Source organism: Mastigoproctus giganteus, chromosome 5, assembly GCF_048544385.1.
Source record: "Mastigoproctus giganteus isolate SK-2022 chromosome 5, ASM4854438v1, whole genome shotgun sequence".
Taxonomy (NCBI): Eukaryota; Metazoa; Arthropoda; class Arachnida; order Uropygi; family Thelyphonidae; genus Mastigoproctus; species Mastigoproctus giganteus.
The window spans coordinates 2,035,819-2,060,765 of record NC_143579.1 but is presented as its reverse complement, the minus strand read 5'-3'; the positions used below and the strand labels follow the sequence as shown (position 1 = coordinate 2,060,765).

General features: G+C 39.8%; 1 protein-coding gene across 2 annotated transcripts in view; it reads left to right on the top strand.

Moving 5' to 3' along the window:
- Mer (ezrin/radixin/moesin family protein merlin) overlaps nucleotides 1–24,947 on the top strand; it is a 514,590-nt gene that overhangs the window by 469,573 nt on the left and 20,070 nt on the right. For both annotated transcript variants that reach the window (XM_090373044.1, XM_090373043.1), the window contains one exon: nucleotides 9,918–10,077. In XM_090373044.1, coding sequence (XP_090229170.1) covers nucleotides 9,918–10,077 — 160 coding nt within the window. The remainder of the gene's footprint in view (nucleotides 1–9,917; nucleotides 10,078–24,947) is intronic.

Genomic DNA, 24,947 nt, shown 5'->3' with positions numbered 1-24,947 from the left:
TTCTACAGGGATGGGGTACACTTAAATAGAAAGGGTGCAAGAATATTTGGTGATTATATCAAGCCAGTATTTAGGTGGGTCAGAAAACTGCTAGCTTGGGGGGTGGGGAATACACAGACTAAACGGTTAACAGTGGCTGCAGGCAGAGGAAAAAGTGATTCTTGCACTATTTCTATTAGAATCAGCAGCCTGAAAAGCAAGGTAATGGAGATTTCCAGGACTGCTGAGAGTCACAGTGGAACAAGTAAATACATGGGCTGTGTTAGGGTAACTAAGAGTAGAAACAGGTGCATGTATACTTGCATGTACATTAATGCTAGGAGTATAGTTAATAAATTTGATGAGCTTGAAGTACTAGTCAAGACATCAAAGGCAGATATTGTTGGGATATCAGAGACGTGGTGTCACACAGATATAAGCAGTGCAGAATTGGAATTTGGGGAGTACAATTTGTACAGAAAAAATAGACAGGATAGGAAGGGAGGAGGGGTTATGCTGTAAGTTAAACACATAAAATCTAAGGAAGTACATCCAATTGATGTTGGTGGACAATACAATGTTGACTCTGTTTGGTGTGACATAAGCAATGGGAAAGGAAAAATGAGAGTAGGTGTGTGTTATAGGCCTAATGAATCTGAAGAGTATAAAGAGCAGTTGTGCAGTGAAATAGTGAGCCAGTTAATCAAAATGTCTTGTAACGGGGGATTTTAACTTTCAAGATATTGACTGGAACTTGTGGGTTGGTCACTCACAAACTAGCAGATGAACTGATGATGTTACAAACATTAAATTCTAAATGGGAAGCCTTCAGGGACTTAATTTTGGAGGATACTAGGCTTTTGTTTAGCATTAGCATTAGCTCAATGTTTAGCATTAGTAGAGGCATTTGATGCAAGAAAGCAAGCTTATGCAGCATCAGCCAAAAAAAAAAAAAAAAAAAATCCACTTCCACTTCACCCCTCTGTTCGTTCAAAATACCTGTCCAGCTGAGCCTTAATCTTATTTAGGCTATCAACTTCCACGACAAGGGATGGAAGTCTGTTCCACCAACCAACCACCCGCTGGCTAAAGGCAAATTTCCGCACATCTATCCTACATCTGTCTTTCCTCAATTTGAATTTATGCCCTCTCAGGCTTTATACACCTCTATTAGCATTAGCATTAGCATTAGTAGAGGCATTTGATGCAAGAAAGCAAGCTTATGCAGCATCAGCCAAAAAAAAAAAAAAAAAAAAACCCACTTCCACTTCACCCCTCTGTTCATTCAAAATACCTGTCCAGCTGAGCCTTAAACTTATTTAGGCTATCAACCTCCACCACAAGGGATGGCAGTCTGTTCCACCAACCAACCACCCGCTGGCTAAAGGCAAATTTCCGCACGTCTATCCTACATCTGTCTTTCCTCAATTTGAATTTATGCCCTCTCAGGTGATTTTTCTGAGCTAGAGGAAGAATCCCATCAGCATTGAGCATGCTTAAACCATTCAAGGCTTTATACACCTCTATCAGATCACCTCGCTGGTGCCTAGTCTCCAGACAATGTAATTTGCAAAACTTAAGCCTTTCTTCGTAAGAGCACCCCTTTGTTCCATTCACTAATCTTGTTGCCCTTCTCTGTACTCGTTCCAGCAGCTCTACATCCTTCTTGAAATGAGGCCTCCAGACCTGTGTATAAGGCAATGGTCAGGCCACTAGGTGTGGCCTGACCATTGCCTTATACAATGGAATAATCACCGCCTTATCCCTGCTGGAAAAATTCCTGTATATCATTGACAATACTCCATGAGCTACTCTTGCAGCCCATCTGCACTGCTCAGAGAACTTCATATCTGCCTGCACAATCACCCCCAAGTCCCTTTCATTCTCTACCACTGTCAGTGTAGTACCACAGAGTTGATACTTTGCTCTAGGGTTGCTGTTTCCCATGTGTAGTACTTTACATTTGTCAATGTTAAACTTCATTTGCCACCTCTCAGCCAATCTGCTCAACCTTTCCAGATCCTGTTGCAGCAGCATAGTGTCAGTAGTGTCCTTGACAACCCTGCCAACCTTTGTATCATCTGCAAACTTGGACATTAAGCTTGATATACCATCATCAATATCATTTATAAATACAGAAAACAATAATGGACCCAACACTGAGCCCTGAGGGACTCCACTAATAACATTAGTCCACGATGAGCAGTGTCCATTGATTACCACTCTCTGTCTTCTCCCCCTCAACCACCCCTTTATCCATAGCAACAATTTGCCTCCAATGTCACACTGCTCCAATTTGTGTAGCAGTCTTCCATGTGCAACAGTATCAAAAGCCTTTCTAAGATCCAAGTATATAATATCAAAGTTATTCCCTGCATCCAGTTCTTTTGTGACTGCATCATAGTATCCAATCAAGTTGGTCAGGCAAGACTTCCCCTTAACAAAACCATGCTGTGTCTGAGCTATAACTGAAGTCTTGTCTAAATGATCCTGCAGTGCTTCTTTAACCAGTGCCTCCATTAATTTTCCTGGAACAGAAGTTAAGCTCACAGGTCTATAATTACTTGTGTCAGCCTTTGATCCTCCTTTGTGAATTGGGGTCACATTTGCACATTTCCAGTCTATGGGTACCTCCCCTGAGTCCAAGGAAGCTCTCATAATTATGGCTAAGGGTTTGCTTACTTCCTTTGCTGCCTCCTTTAATATAACTGGATAGATCCCATCCACCCCGGGTGCCTTTCTTGTGTTTAACTTCAACAGTTTCTCCTCCACTTTACTCCCAGTTATTTCAAGATTCTGTAGCTTACTGCTAGAGTTGAATACACCTCTGGCATTCCCCTTGCTGAATAACTCCTCATGTGTGAATGTCGATGCAAAATATTCATTTAGTTTGTTAGCTACCTGAGCAGGATCTTCAACAGTTGACCCATCAATATCAAGTGGGCCAATCTGATTCATCCCCTTCCTTCTAGAGTTTACATAAGTAAAGAACTCTTTGCTGTTTTTCTTTGCATCCCTTGCCAAGGATTTCTCGTAATCTGCCTTCGCCTGCCAAACCTCCTTTGTAACTTGGTTGCATATCAACTTGTATCTATCATAGGCTTCTGTGTCATGTGTTAATTTGTAAGTATCCCATGCATTTTTCTTCTCTGCCATATGCCTCATTAGTTCATCTGACATCCATTTTGGCCTAAACCTTGAACAATATTTCTTAGTTGGTATGTAAAGCCTAGTAGCTTCCAAGATAAGTTCTTTGAATGCTTCCCATTTTGAATTTGCTGTTGGTAACATCATCAGTTGGTCCCACTGTATAGAATTTAAATACTGTCTCAGTCCATCGTAGTCGCCTTTACGGAAGCAATAATCCTTCCCTTTACCCCTAATGGTAGTTACCTCTTTCAGTAAATCCCACTTCAGCACACTGTGATCACTGCCACCTAGTGGTTCATTTATCTGCAGATTCTTAATGCATGAAGAATCACTGCTGATAATCAAATCAAGAGTATTACTCCCTCTATTTGCCTCCCGAACATGCTGATGTAGAAAACAATCATCCAATAAATCCACAAAAGCCCTGCTAGTGTGTGAGTAACCAGCCCCCAAATTCCAGTCAATATCTGGGAAATTAAAATCTCCCATTATAAGGCTCTCTGATTTACTGGCCCACTCTATTTCCCTGTACAGTTCCTTATTATACTCATCAGAGTCATTAGGCCTATAGCACACTCCTACTCTCAATTTTGATCTCCCAATGCTTATGTCACACCAAACTGACTCAACACTGCACTGTCCAGCGATGTCGACTGGCTTCACTTCCTTGGATTTTATGTATTTCTTAACTAATAGCATAACCCCTCCCCCCTTCCTATCCTGTCTATCCTTTCTGTAGACGTTGTACTCCCCAAATGCAATTCTGCATCCCTTATATCTGTGTGACACCACGTCTCTGATATCCCAACAATATCTGCCTTTGATGTTTTGAGCAATACCTCAAATTCATCAAATTTATTTACTAAACTCCTAGCATTGGTGTACACGCAAGTATACCTGCACCTGTTTCTATTCTTAGCTACCCTAACACAACCCATGTGTTTACTTGTACCGCAATGGCTCCCAGCAATCTCTGAAATACCATGCATCTTGTTTTTCAGGCTTCTGCTCATTCTAATAGAAGCACTGCAAGAATCTCTTTCACCTCTGCCAGTGGCTACTGACAATCTATTGGTCTTTGTCTCCCCCCAAGCTAGCAGTTTTCCGACCCACCTAACACTGCCTCGATAGCATCAGCAAATATTCTTGCACCCTTTCTATTTAAGTGTATCCCATCCCTGTAGAAGCAATCTCTCCTGTTAACAAGTAAAGTCCAGGCTGAAAAAAATTCTACCCCTTGAGCCTTGCACAGTCTTTCCAGGGCCGAATTGATCGACAATCTATCAGATCACCTCGCTGGTGCCTAGTCTCCAGACACTGTAATTTGCAAAACTTAAGCCTTTCTTCGTAAGAGCACCCCTTTGTTCCATTCACTAATCTTGTTGCCCTTCTCTGACTCGTTCCAGCAGCTCTACATCCTTCTTGAAATGAGGTCTCTAGACCTGTATACAGTACTCTAGGTGTGGCCTGACCATTGCCTTATACAAGGGAATAATCACCTCCTTATCCCTTCTGGAAAAATTCCTGTATATCATTGACAATACTCCATGAGCTACTCTTCCAGCCCATCTGCCCTGCTCAGAGAACTTCATATCTGCCTGCACAACCACCCCCAAGTCCCTTTCATTCTCTACCACTGTCAGTGTAGTACCACAGAGTTGATACTTTGCTCTGGGGTTGCTGTTTCCCATGTGTAGTACTTTACATTTGTCAATGTTAAACTTCATTTGCCACCTCTCAGCCCATCTACTCAACCTTTCCAGATCCTGTTGCAGCAGCATAGTGTCAGTAGTGTCCTTGACAACCCTGCCAACCTTTGTATCGTCTGCAAACTTGGACATTAAGCTTGATATACCATCATCAATATCATTTTTGAATACAGAAAACAATAATGGACCCAACACTGAGCCCTGAGGGACTCCACTAAGAACATTAGTCCACGATGAGCAGTGTCCATTGATTACCACTCTCTGTCTTCCCCCCCCTCAACCACCCCTTTATCCATTGCAGCAATTTGCCTCCAATGTCACACTGCTCCAATTTGTGTAGCAGTCTTCCATGTGCAACAGTATCAAAAGCCTTTCTAAGATACAAGTATATAATATCAAAGCTATTCCCTGCATCCAGTTCTTTTGTGACTGCATCATAGTATCCAATCAAATTGGTCAGGCAAGACTTACCCTTAACAAAACCATGCTGTGTCCAAGCTATAACTGAAGTCTTGTCTAGATGATCCTGCAGTGCTTCTTTAACCAGTGCCTCCATTAATTTTCCTGGAACAGAAGTTAAGCTCACAGGTCTATAATTACTTGTGTCAGCCTTTGATCCTCCTTTGTGTATTGGGGTCACATTTGCACATTTCCAGTCTATGGGTACCTCCCCTGAGTCCAAGGAAGCGCTCATAATTATGGCTAAGGGTTTGCTTACTTCGTTTGCTGCCTCCTTTAATATAACTGGATAGATCCAATCCACCCCGGGTGCCTTTCTTGTGTTTATCTTCAACAATTTCTCCTCCACTTTACTCCCAGTTATTTCAAGATTCTGTAGCTTACTGCTAGAGTTGAATGCACCTCTGGCATTCCCCTCGCTGAATAACTCCTCATGTGTGAATGTCGATGCAAAATATTCATTTAGTTTGTTAGCTACCTGAGCAGGATCATCAACAGTTGACCCATCAATATCAAGTGGACCAATCTGATTCATCCCCTTCCTTCTAGAGTTTACATAAGTAAAGAACTCTTTGCTGTTTTTCTTTGCATCCCTTGCCAAGGATTTCTCGTAATCTGCCTTCGCCTCCCTAACCTCCTTTGTAACTTGGTTGCATATCAACTTGTATCTATCATAGGCTTCTGTGTCATGTGTTAATTTGTAAGTATCCCATGCATTTTTCTTCTCTGCCATATGCCTCATTAGTTCATCTGACATCCATTTTGGCCTAAACCTTGAACAGTATTTCTTAGTTGGTATGTAAAGCCTAGTAGCTTCCACGATAAGTTCTTTGAATGCTTCCCATTTTGAATTTGCTGTTGGTAACATCATCAGTTGGTCCCACTGTATAGAATTTAAATACTGTCTCAGTCCATCGTAGTCGCCTTTACGGAAGCAATAACCCTTCCCTTTACCCCTAATGGTAGTTACCTCTTTGAGTAAATCTCACTTCAGCACACTATGATCACTGCCACCTAGTGGTTCATTTATCTGCAGATTCTTAATGCATGAAGAATCACTGCTGATAATCAAATCAAGAGTATTACTCCCTCTAGTTGCCTCCCGAACATGCTGATGTAGAAAACAATCATCCAATAAATCCACAAAAGCCCTGCTAGTGTGTGAGTGACCAGCCCCCAAATTCCAGTCAATATCTGGGAAATTAAAATCTCCCATTATAAGACTCTCTGATTTACTGGCCCACTCTATTTCCCTGTACAGTTTCTTATTATACTCATCAGAGTCATTAGGCCTATAGCACACTCCTACTCTCAATTTTGATCTCCCAATGCTTATGCCACACCAAACTGACTCAACACTGCACTGTCCAGCGATGTCGACTGGCTTCACTTCCTTGGTTTTTATGTGTTTCTTAACTAATAGCATAACCCCTCCCCCCTTCCTATCCTGTCTATCCTTTCTGTAGACATTGTACTCCCCAAATTGCAGTTCTGCATCCCTTATATCTGTGTGACACCACGTCTCTGATATCCCAACAATATCTGCCTTTGATGGTTTGAGCAATACCTCAAATTCATCAAATTTATTTACTAAACTCCTAGCATTGGTGTACACGCAAGTATACCTGCACCTGTTTCTATTCTTAGCTACCCTAACAGAACCCATGTGTTTACTTGTACCGCAATGGCTCCCAGCAGTCTCTGAAATATCATGCATCTTGTTTTTCAGCCTTCTGCTCATTCTAATAGAAGCAGTGCAAGAATCTCTTTCACCTCTGCCAGTGGCTACTGTCAATCTATTGCTCTTTGTCTCCCCCCAAGCTATCAGTTTTCCAACCCACCTAACACTGCCTCGATAGCATCAGCAAATATTCTTGCACCCTTTCTATTTAAGTGTATCCCATCCCTGTAGAAGCAATCTCTCCTGTTAACAAGTACAGTCCAGGCTGAAAAAAATTCTACCCCTTGAGCCTTGCACAATCTTTCCAGGGCCGAATTGATCGACAAGGCTCTCATCATATACTCCCTCCTATCGTGTGTGGGCAGAATTGCAGACACTTTCAAATTCAACCCTAATTCTCGGCTTTTGTTCACCAGTGACCTGTACTTGTTAAGTAATTCTGCCGGTGTTTAGGCCTAAATGGATGTCAGATGAATTAATGAGACTCATGTCAGAGAAAAAAAATATATGGGATGCATATAAAGTATCAGGTGACACAGAAGCCTACAGCAGATATAAACTAGTCTGTAATCAAGTCACAAAGGCGGTGGGTAAGGCAGGTGAAGGCAGATTACGAGAAATCTTTGGCGAAGGATGCAAAGAAAAATAGCAAAGAGTTCTTTACTTATGTGAACTCTAGAAGGAAAGGGATGAATCAGATTGGACCACTTAACATAGATGGGTTGACTATTGATCATGCTCAGGTAGCTGAAAAACTGATTGAGTATTTTGCATCTACATTACACAAGAGGAGTTATTCAATGAGGGGAGTGCCAGAAGTTTATCAAACTCTAACAGGAAGCTAAGTGATTTTGTAATAACTGAGAGCAAAGTGGAGAAGAAATTGTTGAAGTTAAACATAAAAAAGGCACCTGGGGTGGATGGGATCTATCCAGTTATATTAAAGGAGGCAGCGAAGAAAGTAAGCAAACCCTTATCCATAATTATAAGAACATCCTTGCACTCAGGGGAGGTCCCCGTGGACCAGAAGTGTGAAAATGTATCACTAATTCACAAAGGGGGTTCAAAATTTGACACAAATAACTAGACCTGTTAGTTTAACTTATTTTCCAGGGAAAATAATGGAATCACTGGTTAAAGAAGCAGTGCAGTATCACCTAGACAAGACTGCAGTAATAGTTAAGACACAGCATGGGTTTGTTAAAGGAAGGTGTGGTACTGAATGCCAAAAATAATTCTGATATCATATACTTGGATTTCAGGAAAGCTGTTGATACTGTTGCACGTGGAATACTGCTGTACAATAGGAGAGGTATGGCATTAAGGGTAAGTTGCCACAATGGATAAAGGGATGGTTGAATGGGAGAAGGAAAAGAGTGGTAATCAATGGACACTGCTCTTCATGGACAGATGTTATTAGTGGAGTTCCCTAGGGTTCAGTATTGGGCCCATTGTTGTTTTGTATGTTAATCAATGATATTGATGAAGGTATATCAGGTTTAATATCCAAGTTTTAGATGATACAAAAGTTGGCAGGGTTGTTAACAACAGTAAAGACAGCATGCTACTCCAACTGGATCTCAATAAGTTTAAGTTTGGCAAATGTGCTGAGAAGTGGCACCTGACGTTTAACATTGACAAATGCAAAGTACTGCATATGGGTAGCAATAACTGAAGAGAAACTTGCCATCTGTGTGGTACTACATTCAAGGAAGTGGAAAGTGAAAAAGACCTGAGGGTGTTGTCCAGTGAAATATGAAGTTCGCTGAGCAGTGCAGATGGGCTGCTAGGGCAGATCATGGAGTCTTGTCAATGATATATAGGAATTTTTGTAGCAGGGACGGGGAGGTGATTATCCCGTTATACAAGGCAATGGTCAGGCCACACCTAGAGTACTGTGTACAAGTCTGGAGGCCTCATTTTAGGAAGGATAGAAAGTTTCTAGATTGAGTACAAAGAAGTGCAACAAGATTGGTGAGCCACACTTTGAGTACTGTGTACAGGTCTGGAGGCATCATTTTACGAAAGATGTCAAGCTGCTGGAACAAACTCAGAGAAGGGCAACGAGATTGGTGAGTGGAACAAAAGGATGTTCTTACCAAGAAAGGCTTAAGGTCTGCAATTGCCGCACCTGGAGAGTTGGCACCTGTGGAGTGATCTGATTGAGGTATATAAGGCCTTGAATGGGTTAAGCAAGCTGAATTCTGATGCGATTCTTCCTCTTGCTCAGATTAAGAACATGAGGATCATAGTTGTAGAATAGATGTGCAAAAATTTGCATTTAGCCAGCAGGTAGTTGATTTTTTTTTTTTTTTTTTTTATGAAAACCCCAAACACGAAAGGTATCGAAACCTATAGTACTTAGTACCGTGCATGGGTTGAAGGAGAAGTATGGGGGGAGGGGGATGCCGGAAACTTTGCTCTTGAGACTAAACATGTGTTTCACCACTTCAAGCCTCCAATAAGCAAAGTGGTGGTATTTCACCGGTTGATGAAAGTCATCTTCCACCTACAATTGGTGGAACAGACTTCCATCTTTTGTTGTGGAAGTTGATGGCCTAAATAAATTTCAACCCTCCATTTGGAACAAATGGAGGGTTGAAATGGGAGGGATTTTTTTTTTTTTTTTTTGGCTGATGCTGCATAAGCTTGCTTTCTTGCATCATATGCCTCTACTAATTCTAATGCTATTATAAATGAGAGGTTCAGTCTACCACATAAGCATAATCAGTTACAGTTCAAAGGTGTGACTTGGTACCCCCCCCCCCACTTTGTTGTTGATATTCAGAAATTGAAAGCTTTTTTAGGAAATTTGCCAGTCAGTAAACTTCCATAAAATGTAAGAATAAATATATTTTAAAGTATTTTAACCATTTATACTTTGTTTCCTCATTTATAATTAAATTTGTGATAAATATTCTTATGATATGTCATTACAGGGTGGAATATTTAGAAAAGAGTAAACACTTACAAGAGCAGCTACGGGAGCTTAAATCTGAGATTGAAGTTCTGAAGGTAGAAGATAAGTTAACTCCACTGGACCGCATTTATGAAGAAAATGCAATGAGGGGAGAAAGCAAATATTCCACATTACGGAAAGTAAGTAATCATCTACAGTAACAGCATTTGTTTATTTTTTATTTATATCAAAAATTACTTCAATGTTCAGTGCTAGCATTTAGTTTTGTTACGTTAATTTATTGCATCGTTTTAATTAGTAATGTACCTAATTAGAAAAGGTAATGCAAAAATACCATTAAAAGGTCATATTAAGCTTTTAATATGACTGGGTGAAGGTTATATTTAAACTTGTTTTGCTCCATTGTAATGCAAGTTTATGGTTTAAATCAGTTGGACTAAAAGAATTCCTTGTCCTGTTCAGTTAGACCATATGAATTCAAGCATAGCCACTGCACCAAAAACTCCCAACTAATGAGACACAAATTAACTGACCAGCTGTTTACGGAATCCTACCAAGCCTTTTGCTGCAGTCAGAACAGGTTTTTTTGTTACTTCTCTGATCACAGTTCCTTTTGCAAATTCAGAATTTGCTACAAAGATTCTTAATTTGTAGTGCCACATGACACAATTTTCTTTTCTTTTTTTTTAAAACCATTTCACAGATTCAGGTGTTTAGTATTGTTGCGGGCTCTAGGGTGCCCCCCATTACTTCTGAGAAACAACAGAACACGTTCTGCCACTGGCCAGACCCAACAGGCATAAAGCAGCCAGGGTGCACCAGACACCAGGTCTAGCACCCCCTGACCCCCATCCCTAGCCGCATGATGTGCCTCCGTAGCCAGGTGGGCAGGAGCAGCAGTGCATAGCACACGCTTCTTGATTAGACCGGGGTTCGAGCCCATCACCACCAAATACGGAGGATGCGGAAAGGTCATAGAATGAACACCGCATATCCCCAGAGCAATATGGCCTTAGTTGCTAATGCTCCTAAAAAACAAATAACAACAACAACAACTAGCCGCATGGAGGCATGCCAGGTTCTACTATCAGTGACTCTTACTGGGGGTCCCAGAGTAGCTGAGGGGTCCCAAGTAGTAAGTGAAAGGAGTTGGTAATAGTGGGAGAAAGTTGGGATATTTGGGTGGGGGGGGGATAAAGGGATAGTAATTTGGGAATGGGAGAAGGCATTCCCTAGAAAACTAAGTGATGAGAGTAGTAACAGATTACAGATTGTAGTGATGGACTGTAAGTCGATCCCACCCCAGAAAGTGATGAACAAGTCCACCTAGTGGTGGATCCCCCAGAGGGGTTGATATCCTACCCTCTAAGGGTTAGCGAGTAGGCCAAGGCCTGTTTCCCACTCAGCATGACTGAGTCAGATTTTGTAATGCCACTCCAATATGGGGTTAGTTGTCATGGTCTGGAGGGTCTACTCAGTTTGGTAGTCATTGTCAGTGGGTTCCTCTTGTCAAGAATTCTGCTAGGATATGGGTGGAACCTGCAGGCTGGTCATGTCTGGGTAGGATCCTAATTCAGGTGAGCCATTAGACATCATCGCCGCTTGAATATACATTCTGGAAATTCATTGAATGCTACAAAGTTTACTTTGTTTGTATAAGTAGAGGCATTTGCAGGTCTTGGTAAATCGGACAGGTGAAGGTAATGTGGTGAGCCGTCTCTGGCATTCTACAGATGCAGGCAAGGTTTTGTACTAGGCCCAACGCATGAAGTTTTGTGTTGAAGCTTCCATGTCTAGCTAGTAGAAAAGTCGTGTGCAAGCTTGGTATGAACCATTTGTTGAGCTGTTTGAGGTGCTCCTGCACTGTTGGCATGTAATTATGGGTGGTTCTTCTAAGTGTACTGGTAGCCTGGAAATTCTGCCAGATGGAGATCAATTCACATCTAATTCTTTTCTTCTCTTCTTGGATGATGTCTTTCAGGTCCAATACTATGTTGTTGTTGTTGCTGCTACATGGGAGGTTCAGTCTCTTTGGTATATTAGATAATGGTATGCCAACTCGAGATGAAGTGGTAACTTTCTGGATAGGACCTGCAGCGCAGTAGAAACTGTTCTGCATGCCCTAGAAGTCATCAGGAGGATGATGCAATGTGCTTGGTCTAGCTGTTGTTTTACCATGGTGTAGTTGGCTCTATAGCCCCAGGCACCGGCCCCATAGGTGGCTATTGGGAGGAAAAATACATTCATAGTAGAGCTTTAATGTTTGCCCCTTCAGATCCCAGTTCTTCCTGGTGACCCTCAGGAACTTGCCAGTGTATTTTTTGATCTTCTCCTTGATGTCGTTGGGCATGTTCTCTGAAGGATAGCTTCTCAACCAGCAGCACTTCAAGATATTTGTAGGTAGGGTCAAGCTTTATTTGTTGGTCCCAATACTTAATCTGCTGGGACCTGGTTGGGTTTAGGTGTTCTTTGAGGAGCATCTGTTGAGTTTTCACACCACTGTGAGAGATCTAGAACATCGTTGGCTGCTTCTTCCAGTTATTGTCTCAAATCCACAGGTGGGTTTTAATATGCATGCAACATAGAATGAATTTTTTCAAGTTATTTGTCCATTTATAAAAAATTAAAAACTACATACCTAAGCTGCCTTTAAATATTAATTTTTTTCCTATTTTGAGTTTATAATCGCATGTTAGAGTGGTATTATTGTAAAAATAAAATCAATTTCATAAAACAAAATCAATAAATTGGAAATTTCTGTTATAAATCGTGATAAATGTTAAAAAAAAAATTTTCTTTCTCTTCCTCCACTCCCCCTTCTTATCAACTTCTGAATATGATTTCTTCAGTTTGGCTTATATAAGTTTGATTTGATTGAATTCCAGATAGGTTTTTTTCTTTATGGTTCAAATCATGTTGTTCAATAGGTAATACCTCCTGTACTGATTTTAAAAACTATCATAAATATAAAAATCATCATCAACCATTTTCAATCCACTGGAGGATGAATGCTTCTCCAACAACTTTTCAGTTCCTTCTGTTTTATGCAATGGCCATCCATTTACTGTCCACAAACTCTTGAATTTCATCTGTCCATCTCCATTGATGTCTTCCAGGTTTTCTTTTAGCTCCTCTTGGGTACCATTCTGTTATTTTCTTAGTCCATCTGTCATGTCTTCGAGCTGTGTCCTGCCCAAGTCCATTTCAGTTCTTTAGTTTTTATAAGAATGTCCTTTACTTGTGTTTGCTGACCAATCCATGTGTTTCTCTTCTTATCTAACAATCTGATTCCTGATATATATAATTTGTTCCATTCTTTGCTGTGTAGTTCTCAGTTTCTCTTCTGTTCTTTTTGTGAGTGCCCAAGTTTCACTTCCGTAAGTCATGGTGGGGAGTATGCATTGGTTCATTATTTTACGTTTCAGACAAATTGGGGTATTGCTCCTCAGTATGTGACTATATTTCCTGAATCCTATCCATCGAAATTTAGGCGCCTCCGTAGCCAGGTGGGAAGGAGCAGCAGTGCGTAGATTAGATTTAGACCGGGGTTCGAGCCCATCACCACCAAATATGGAAGATGCGGAAAGGTCAGGGAATGACCACCGCATATTCCCAGAGCAATATGGCCTTTGTTGCTAATGCTTCGAAAAAAAATAACAATAACAAGCAAGTACCATCGAAATTTATTCTTCTCTTGACTTCCAGCCATTTATCTTTAATACAACTAATGACTTATCCCAGATAAGTATATGACTCCACCTTTTCAATTACTGCTCCTTCAGTGATTATATCCTTTTCTGTGGCATACTTTTGTTTTAGTCATATTCATCGTTAGTCCAAAATCCTTACTAACTCTGCATAACTGATTAACATTTTCCTCTAGTTCTATGGGATCATGGCTTATGATCACAATGTCATCTGCCAATTGTAAATGGTTTAGGTACTCTCCATTCACATTGACTCCTTTCTGCGACCAGTCCAATCTTCTGAAAGCTTACTCAAGGGCAGCAGTAAACAACTTTGTAGATATTGTGTCTCCTTGTCGAACTCCTTTCTCAATTTTAAATTTCCTACTGTCTTTGTCTAGTCTAATAAAGGAGGTAGCATTCTCAAATATTTTCTTCAAAATCATAATATATGGAGTATCTATGCCTTGTCTTTCCAGTGCCCGAAACATTGCCTTATGCTGTATGGAGTCAAATGCTTTTTCATAATCCACAAATGCCAGACATAATGATGTTTTATATTCATTTGCTTTCTCCATTAGCTAAGATATTATGTGAAGATGATCTATAGTTGAGGATCCTGTCCTAAAGCCAGCTTGTTCTTTCAGTTGATTCTCATCAAGTATTCTTTCTAATCTGTTAGTAATGACTCTTGTGAACAACTTGCAGATGTGGGATAACAAGCTAATTGGTTTATAATTTCCAATTTCTGATTTATCTCCTTTCTTATGCAACAAAACTATGATTGCATTATTTCACTCCTTAGGTATCACGCCTTTTCTAATGCACTTTGTGAAGAGTCTTGCCAGTTTCTGTGTCATGTCTCTACCTCCCAATTTTAACAATTCTACAGTAACTTCATCTTCCCCCGGCGCTTTCCGATTCTTCATTTTCTTCAATGCATGTTCTACCTCATCAGGAAGAATATCGGGTATGTCATATGTGTTGCTACTTTGCAATCCATCTTCCCCACTGCTGGTATCATTCCCTCGCTCCTTGTACAATTCTCTATAGTAGTCTTCTGCTATTTGAATTATGCCTTCTCTGCTGTTTATAAGTACACCATCGCTATTCTTCAGTTTCAGTATCATTTGTCTTTCTGTATTACTGCTCAAGGCTGTTGATTTAAATCCTTTGTTTTCCCTTAATGCTTGTTCTACTTTTCTTGTGTTAAATCTTCTTATGTCCTCTCTGAGTCTCTTTCTAATGGCTTTGCATAACTCAGTATACTCAATTTTCTCCCTGTCAGTGTTTTTCTTGCTCTTCATTTGTCGTCTTCGGTTCATCATGACAAGTGTTTCTTGACTAATTTTTTCTTCTTTGGATTTCTGTTTCCTTATAGGTTTCTTGGGCTTTATCACTTTCAGAAAGTTGTAATATTCCTTGTCGATATCTTGGTCCTGAGCAGTCTGCAGAAGCTCAAACTTGTTCTTAAGTTCCAGTATATACTGCTTTTTCTCCTCCTCTGTTATCTCAAAGACCTTTGTATTGTTTACTCGAGTCAGTTTTTTCCTTTCCTTTCCTACATCTATATCAAGTGTACATCTTACCATTCTGTGATCACTTCCAACGTTTACCTCGTTCAGGACAGTAACATCATTCACGATATATTTTCTGTTAGTGAGGATGAAGTCGATTTCATTAGTTGTAATCCATTTGGGCTCTTCCATGTCCACTTTCTCTTCATCCTTTTCTTAAAAAAAGTGTTTGTTACTGACATTTCTCGAGATTCTGCTAATTCCACAAGTCTTTCACCTCTTTCATTTCTTTCACCAATTCCAAAATATCCTATAGTTCCCCTTTCTGTGCTGTTTTGTCTCTTTCCAACCTTAGCCTTGAAGTCGCCCATAATGATAATATAGTGGGTTTTCTGCTCATCTAGAAGTCTCTCAATTTTGGTGTACAGTTCTTCAACCTCTTCATCCTCATGCCTCATATGTCTTCATCAATGTAATTAATAAATTTTGAAAACAATAATGGACTCAACACTGAATCTTGGGAGGCTCCGCTAATAACATTATCCAAGATGAGCAGTGCCCATTTATAACTACTCTCTTTCTTCTCCCAACCAACCATCCTTTTATCCATAGCAGTAATGTGCTCTGATAACAGTTATCTATGTGCAACAGTATTAAAAGCTTTTCTGAAATCTAAGTATATGATGTCATAATTATTTTTTGCATCCAGTTTGCTTGTTGCTACGTAATAGTACTCGGTGATATTGTTGAGATAAGATCACCCCTTATAAATCCATGCTGAGACTACCATGCAGTTGCATTCCTGTCTGTATGGTCCTGCATTATTTCTTTAACCAATGAATCCATTATTTTCCATCAAACAGAAGTCAGGTTGAAAGCATGTCACATGAATTGTTCAAATTATCTGTCCACACAAAATTGCATAAATGTGGTGACCACCAAATCTAGTCATTCCTAAGGTGAATATTGTATGAAGGATAAAACAACCTCCTGGGCAATATCACAGCAAAACACTCTACTCCTTGGCATTTCACCATTACTACCTCAAATAACAACAAAAGCTTCCACATCATAAAGTTGCCATAAAAATTTTGCCCCTCCCCCATCATTTACCATTGCAACTTTGGAATTGGGAATTTTTTAGTGTTTGAATATGAGATAATTTACTCATGCATTTACTCATTGGTAACAAGATTGGTGAATGGAACAAAGGGGTGCTCTTACGAAGAAAGGCTTAAGTTTTGCAAATTACAGTGTCTGGAGACTAGGCACCAGCGAGGTGATCTGATAGAGGTGTATAAAGCCTTGAATGGTTTGAGCATGCTCAGTGCTGATGGGATTCTTCCTCTTGTTCAGAATAATCACCTGAGAGGGCATAAATTAAAATTGAGGAAAGACAGATGTAGGAAAGACGTGCGGAAATTTGCCTTTAGCCAGCGGGTGGTTGGTTGGTTGGTGGAACAGACTTCCATCCCTTGCCGTGTAAGTTGATAGCCTAAATAAGTTTAAGGCTCAGCTGGATAGGTATTTCGAATGAACAGAGGGGTGAAGTGGAAGTGGTTATTTTTTATTTAGTTATTTATTTATTTTTTTTTTTTGGCTGATGCTGCATAAGCTTGCTTTCTTGCATCAAATCCCAATGCTAATGCTAATGGATGTCATTCTTAACTCTCAAACATTCTTTTGAAGCAGAATAGATATAGTTAAAATAAATAAAAAGAAACAGCAAAATAGTGTGTTCAGCTTAGCTGCTAACTCCTTACACAAATTGCTGGATTTATAAATGATGTAGTTTTTTCAATCCATTTTCATGCCCACTGTCCTCGCAAAAAAAAAATGACGAAAATTTGTGCCTGAAATTTCATTGTTAATATTTAGTTAATGAATTGAGTATATTGTTGGAAATATCTAGACAACACAAAACAATGTTACGTATACTGTAATAATGTTAGACCATATTTCCTTTGTAAATTTGATGCAAAAATAATTTGTATTATATAACTTAGAAGAGGTAATGCATTTGTTCTTGGTACTAGAAGTTGATGTTACACGTGATTTTGAGTTTTAATTTGGGGGAAAATGGGACATGGGCATTTCTTCAATTTAGCAAATCGAAAAGACCATAATAACAGGTGATCACTAGTGAGTTGCACTGACCCATGCCTAGATCCAGTTCATGATTAAAAAAAAAGTTAAAAATAAATAATAAAAACATAACTTCCTTAATGAAAAGAACTTAGTCTCTAGAGCTAAGTTCCGGTCTACCCTTCCCTATCTCTTCCATCATGCAGTATGATTGATGACGTTTGAGGTTATGATGAACATCGTGGCGAGATCCAATATTCCTTACATTTCGAGGGTACAGCTCTAAAACGGTGTTCGCAGGCCAACTGCTAGTTAGTATACCAGACCGAACCTATTGGTAACTCTCTAGGAGGCTTCCGGATCAGCTTGTGTATACCTCTACTCTGCCTACCTTGCTACCTCTACTCTGCCATATAGTGACTGGAGGGAGTCCGAGTAGTGTGTATGCAGGGAGCATTGTCGAGGCCACGTTATGTCAAGGATCTGGGTATATTCTTACCATGTGTACACCATATCCAAAAATTTCATTACTTCATACAGCATGTCCCACCCACTTTTTCCTACTATTGAATACACCATGAATTGTCAAACTAATAGAGCAAGCTTATCTGCGAAAAGATCTCAACTTTCCAAGCACTTCCTAATTCATTTCACAAATATACGTTGTCTCAATTCTAATCTCAACGATGTCCATTTCGACTTCCAGTCTGCCAAACCCCATGTACTTTTTCTGACAGAATCTCAGTTATCGGTTGATTCAACTACTGCTCATCTCAGATGCCCAAATTATTCGCTGTATGATTCCTTTTGCCTCAAAGGTGGTACTTGTGCATATGTCCGTTCTGATATTCCTTGTCAGGGACTTGGCAATTTGGAATCTCCTCTCTTTGATCTTCTGTGGCTTAAAATCTCTCTACCTCATTGTGTCAAATTCATCTGTTATCTCTACCCTTCTCCCAAATCCACTAATCACTTGGAGCTCTTTGACTTCCTCTCACTGAAAATTATCAGTGAGGTAATTTTCGTTGGTGATTTTAATGTTCACAACTCCAGCTGGCTTCCATTTTCTAGTCACACCGACCCAGCTGGTCGAGATGCTGAGGCATTTGCTATTACTAATGACCTTGCACAGTGTTCATTTACCTACAAGAATACCGGACAATCCTAATCATACAGCTAATACGCTTGCTCTTTTTCTCACAAACAACCCTTCTAAGTACATGGTTGAAGTGAGAGATCACAACTTGGTGATTGTCTCTTCTCCAATGGAACCTTTATCTCATGACTATTCCCAATCTCGTGTTGTTTGGCATTACAAGAATGCAAAATGGGATGACCTGTGAGACTTCTTTTCCTTGGTCGGATTACTGTTTAAAAACTTCTGATGTCAATGTTTGCTCAGATCGTTTCAGTGAAATTATTCTTGCAGGAATGGAATCCTTTATCCCACACTCCACTTTAAAATCTCGTCCTTTATCTAAATCTTAGTTTTCCAATAAATGTGCTAAGGCTATTCAAGAGAAGAATGTTGCATATTGTAATTGGCTTGTTTCTGATTCTTCAGTTTCATTTTCTGCCTACACCAAAGCTCACAACAATTGTAAAGCAGTTATTAATCAGTCCAAACTAGAGTTTGAACAGGGTGCCGTGAACCTGGTATTTAAGGATGTGTCATTTAAATCTCACTATTACTGAGGAAGGAGGAAGACACCTCCGAAAGCTCTAGTGTTTTTTATCATCTTTTTATCGCTTTTATATTTATATTTTAATGCATTTTAACTTATTTACTTATTTTACTTTTGTTATAGTTTAGTTTTTGTAAATGATTAAAAGTTTTTTGTAAATATTATTTTACAGTCTTTTCTATCATTTTATTTTATTTTATTTCATTATTCAATCAGTTATAAACGGTTTGTGTGTGTGTGTGTTTAAAATTGGTAGAGTTTGAACAGGCTAAGAGTAGAAAACTTGCTTCTTGTCCTAATGGTAGCCGAGCATTCTGGTCTCTTGCCAAAGCTATTGGCCGCAACTTTTGCCCATCTCTGCTCCCACCTCTGTCCAAACCAGATTATTCTGTTGTCACGTCAGCCAAGGATAAAGCTGACCTGCTAGCATCCCATTTTTCTTCCAACTCATGTATTAATGATCTTGGTAAAACACCTCCCAACACACTCCTTTCAATGCCTCCTGTGGTCTTCCGTCAAAAGGATGTTAGAAGGATTTTGAAATCTTGATGTTAAGAAAGCTCCAGGTCCCGATGGTATTTCTCCACTTTTTCTCAAAACCTGTGCTCCTGAACTTACTCCTATTCTTTGCCGCCTTTTTTCACTTTCTTATTCCAAAGGTGTTTTTCCTTCTGCTTGGAAATTTGCTCATATCCAGCCAGTTCCTAAAAAGGGACTAAAAAGGGACATATCCAGCCAGTTCCTGACAAATCCCTTCCATCTAATTATCATCCCATTGAAATTACTTCTAAACTTTCTAAAGTAATGGAGAAATCAATTAACCGCCAACTCTTAAACTACCTAGAAACCTTCCATCTGATCAACGATCGCCAGTATGAATTCTGTTAGTGTCGATCCACTGGTGATATTCTGGCTTATGTTACCCATTTATGGACTAATTCAATGGAAAGGGTCAGTGAAACACAAGTAGTTGCTCTTAACATCTCAAAGGCTTTCAGTCATGTTTGGCATAAAGGTCTTCTAAATAAGCTTCCGTCTTATGGTTTACCAACTGTTTTTAGTAATTGGTTATCCAGTTTTCTCTCTGATCGCTCACTGAGGGTGAGGTCTCTGTCTTCTAACTTCTCCACTAATGCCGGTGTCTCCCAAGGTTCAGTTCTTTCCCCTCACTCTTTTCCTCTTGTATATTAATGACCTTCTTCCATTGACTGGAAATCCTATCCATAGTTTTGCTAATGATAGCACATTGCATTCCACTTTCCATTTTGAGAAACCTTGTCCTGCTCAATCAGCTTCAACTTCTCAAAATTCTGCTACCAATTCCTTAAATGGCGATCTTCAGGTAATTCTCCAGTGGGGCAAAGACAACTTAGTCGATTTCAACCCTTCTAAAACTCAGTAGTAGTAGTAGTGGTGGTGGCGTGTGATGCAAGAAAGCAAATGTATGAGCTTATGCAGCATCAGCCAAAAAAAAAAAAAAATCACACCATTCCCTCTAAATGCCTGTCCAGTTCCTCCTTAAATTTATTCAACCTATCAACTTCCACAACGACAGATGGATGTTTGTTCCAGCAATTAACCACCTGCTGGCTAAAGGTAAATTTCCGCACATCTATTGTACATCTGTCCTTTCTTAATTTGAATTTATGCCCCCTTAGGTTCGTAATCCGAACAAGTGGAAGGATCCCATCAGAATTCAGCGTGCTGAACCCATTCAAGGCCTTATACACTTCAGTCAGATCACCGCGCAGGTGCCTAGTCTCCAGCCACTGCAATTTGCAGAACTTAACTTCTCTTGATAAGAGGATCCCTTCATTCCCCTCCCCAATCTAGTTGCCCTTCTCTGTACACACTCAAGTAAATCTACATCCTTCCTAAAATGAGGCCTCCAGAACTGTACACAGTACTCAAGGCATGGCCTGACCATTGCCTTATACAGAGGGATAATCACCTGATATTCCCTGCTAGCAAAATTCCTATATATCATTGACAAAACCCCATGACCTGCCCTGGTAGCCTGTCTGCATTGTTCAGAAAACTTCATATCTGCCAGCACAATTACTCCCAGGTCTTTTTCATTTTCTACCACCTTAAGTGTAGTACCACACAGTTGGTACATTTCTTTGGGGTTACTTCTACGCATATGCAGTACTTTGCATTTGTCAAGATTAAACTTCAGTTGCCACTTCTTAGCCCATCTGCCCAAATTATCTAGATCCTGTTGCAGTGCTTAGCACACTGCCATTACTGTCATTAACAACCCTGCCAACCTTTGTATCATCTGCAAACTTCGACACTAAGCCTGATATACCTTCATCAATATCATTGATAAATATACAAAACAACAGTGGATCCAACACCGAACCCTGTGGGACTCCACTAATAACATTAGTCAAAGAAGAGCAGCACCCATTGATTACCACCCTCTGTCTTCTCACACTTAACCATCCTTTTATCCATTGTAGCAACTTACCCTTAATACCATTCTGCTCCAATTTGTACAATAGTCTTCCATGCGCAACAGTGTAAAAGCTTTCCTGAAATCCAAATATATGATATCAAAATTATTTTTTGCATCCAGTTCCTTTGTAACCACATCATAATATCCTATCAAATTTGTCAGACAAGTCTTTCCCTTAACAAACCCATGCTGTGTCTGAATTATTGCTGCAGTCTTGTCTAGATGATCCTGCAATGCATCTTTAACCAGCGACTCCATTATTTTACCCGGAACAGAAGTTAAACTAACTGCTCAGTCTTGTCTTATATCTCGCAAAAAGGATTCTTTTGTTCCTTTGCTTATCTTTAGTGTCACTCTGATTTCTAGGCAAAATGATATATCCATTTTGGGGATTACCCTGACTTCTAATCTCTCTCTTGGCACAAACACATTACAAATATAGCTTCCTCTGCATCTAAAATGCTTGGTTTTCTGTTTCGCTCTTGGCATTACTTTTCTTCCAAACAGCTGCTCACTCTGTATAAATTGCAAATTCGCCCTGCCATGGAATATTGTTTCCACATCTGGGTTAGTGCCTCCAAAACATCTCTCAGGCTTCTTGATTCCATTCAGAGGACAGTCAGGTTAATTAATGATTCATCTCTAACAGAGTCTCTCCACTCGATGTCTCATAGATGTGCTGTTTCTGCTGCATGCCTCTTCTACAGATACTTCCATGGGCACTGTTCTTCTGAATTGGCTTCTATAATTCCCGCTCTCTCTTTCAAAACAGTCCGAACACGTGCCGCCACCAGCCAACATCCATTTACTGTCCAACTTCAAACTCACAGAACCAACTTTTCATCTTCCATGTTTATTCATTCAAATGCCGTTTTCTGGAACAACCTTCCTTCATACGTATTTCCTGAAAATTACAATCTACAGAAGTTCAAGTCCAATGTCAACAAATATCTTCTTTCGTCTTCTCAACCTCCAACCCAAGCAAGGTACTAAGTACTATAGGTTCTAATACCTCTCGTGTTTGGGGTTTACATAAAAAAAAAAAAAAAAAACTTCTACATTGCAAGTTTCCAATGAAAGCCATTGAAAAGCCATAATAATAGGCAATTACTAGTGAGTAGCACTGATTACGTCCAGATCCAGTTCATGATTCAAAAGGGGAAAAAATTACAAATTATGTAACTCCTCAATCAAAAGAACTTCTACGTCACAACCTTATATCAACCTTTAACATTCACAACCTTTAACCTTCCAATGAAAGCCATCTTAAACAGCTTGTGGAAGCTGATAACTCCAGGTGGAATATCATATTAACTCTGTTTATGTTCCTTTCCTTTGGCCCAAATAAATTTGTTGTCCCTTTTTAATGTTATGCCAAATATGAAAATCCAACCATAGCTCTTCAAGAAAATGTGCCATAGGTCAATTTACTGTGGTCATTACTTCTAGATATGTTGAAGAATGTGATGTATAAATTTACAAGTTTTAATAACACTAACAGTTATTAAATCTTCCCCTTCTCTTTTGGAAATTCAGTTACTATAGCAGACTAAATCAGAATGATGATTCTGATTTATTATCACCGTACCAATAGGTTCAGTACACCGGACTGAACCTATTGGTAACTCTCTAGGAACTTCCGGATCAGCTAGTGTATAATTTTGCTGCCTCTACTCTGCCAGATAGTGACTGGAGGGAGTCTGAGTAGTGTGTATGCGGGGAGCATTGTCAAGGCCACGTTATGTCAAGGATCTGGGTATATTCTTACCACATGTACGCCATATCCAATAATTTCATTACTTCATACAGCATGTCCCACCTACTTTTTCTTACTATTGAATACACCATGAATTGTCAAACTAATAGAGCAAGCTTATCTGCGAAAAGATCTAAACCTCCCAAGGACTTCCTAATTCATTTCACAAATATACGTGGTCTCAGTTCTAATCTCAACGATGTCCATTTCCACTTGCAGTCTGCCAAACCCCATGTACTTTTTCTGACAGAATCTCAGTTATCGGTTGATTCATCTACTGCTCATATCAGATGCCCAAATTATTCGCTGTATGATTCCTTTCACCTCAAAGGTGGTACTTGTGCATATGTCCGTTTTGATATTCCATGTCAGAGACTTGGCAATTTGGAATCTCCTCTCTTTGATCTTCTCTGGCTTAAAATCTCCCTACCTCATTGTGTCAAATTCATCTGTTGTCTCTACCGTTCTCCCAACTCCACTAATCACTTGGAGCTCTTTGACTTCCTCTCTTTGCAACTTGACTTTCTCCAGTCCAACTTTCCTAACAGTGAAGTAATTTTTCTTGGTGATTTTAATGTTCACAACTCCAGCTGGCTTCCGTTTCCTAGTCACACCGACCCAGCAGGTCGAGATGCTGAGGCTTTTGCAATTACTAATGCCCTAGCACAGATTGTTCATTTACCTACAAGAATACCGGACAATCCTAATCATACAGCCAATACGCTTGATCTTTTTCTCACAAACAACCCTTCTAAGTACACGGTCGAAGTGAGAGGTCCTTTAGGCACTTCAGATCACAACTTGGTGATTGTCTCTTCTCCAATGGAACCTTTATCTCATGGCTATTCCCAACCACATGTTGTTTGGCATTACAAGAATGCAAAATGGGATGACCTGCGAGACTTCTTTTCTTCTTTACCTTGGTCGGATTACTGTTTCAAAACTTCTGATGTCAACATTTGCTCAGATCGTGTCAGTGAAATTATTCTTGCAGGAATGAATCCTTTATCCCACACTCCACTTTAAAATCTCGTCCTTTATCTAAACCTTGTTTTTCCAATAAATGTACTAAGGCTGTCCAAGAGAAGAATGTTGCATATCGTAATTGGCTTGTTTCTAATTCTTCAGTTTCATTTTCTGCCTACACCAAAGCTTGCAACAGTTGTAAAGCAGTTATTAACCAGTCCAAACTAGAGTTTGAACAGGCTAAGAGTAGAAAACTTGCTTCTTGCTCTAATGGTAGCCGAGCATTCTGGTCTCTTGCCAAAGCTATTGGCCGCAACTTTTGCCCATCTTTGCTCCCACCTCTGTCCAAACCTGATGGTTCTGTTGCCACTTCAGCCAAGGATAAAGCTGACCTGCTAGCATTCCATTTTTCTTCCAGCTCATGTATTAATGATCTTGGTAAAACACCTCCCACCATTTCCAACACGCTCCATTCAATGCCTCCTGTGGTCTTCCGTCAAAAGGATATCAGAAGGATTTTGATGAATCTTGATGCTAAGAAAGCTCCAGGTCCTGATGGTATTTCTCCTCTTGTTCTCAAAACCTGTGCTCCTGAACTTACTCCTATTCTTTGCCGCCTTTTTTCACTTTCTTATTCCAAAGGTGTTTTTCCTTCTGCTTGGAAATTTGCTCATATCCAGCCAGTTCCTAAAAAGGGTGACAAATCCCTCCCATCCAATTATCGTCCCATTGCAATTACTTCTACTCTTTCTAAAGTAATGGAGAAATCAGTTAACCGCCAACTCTTAAACTACCTAGAAACCTTCTGTCTGATCAACAATCACCAGTATGGATTCCGTCAGTGTCGATCCACTGGAGATATTCTGGCTTATGTTACCCATTTATGGACTAAT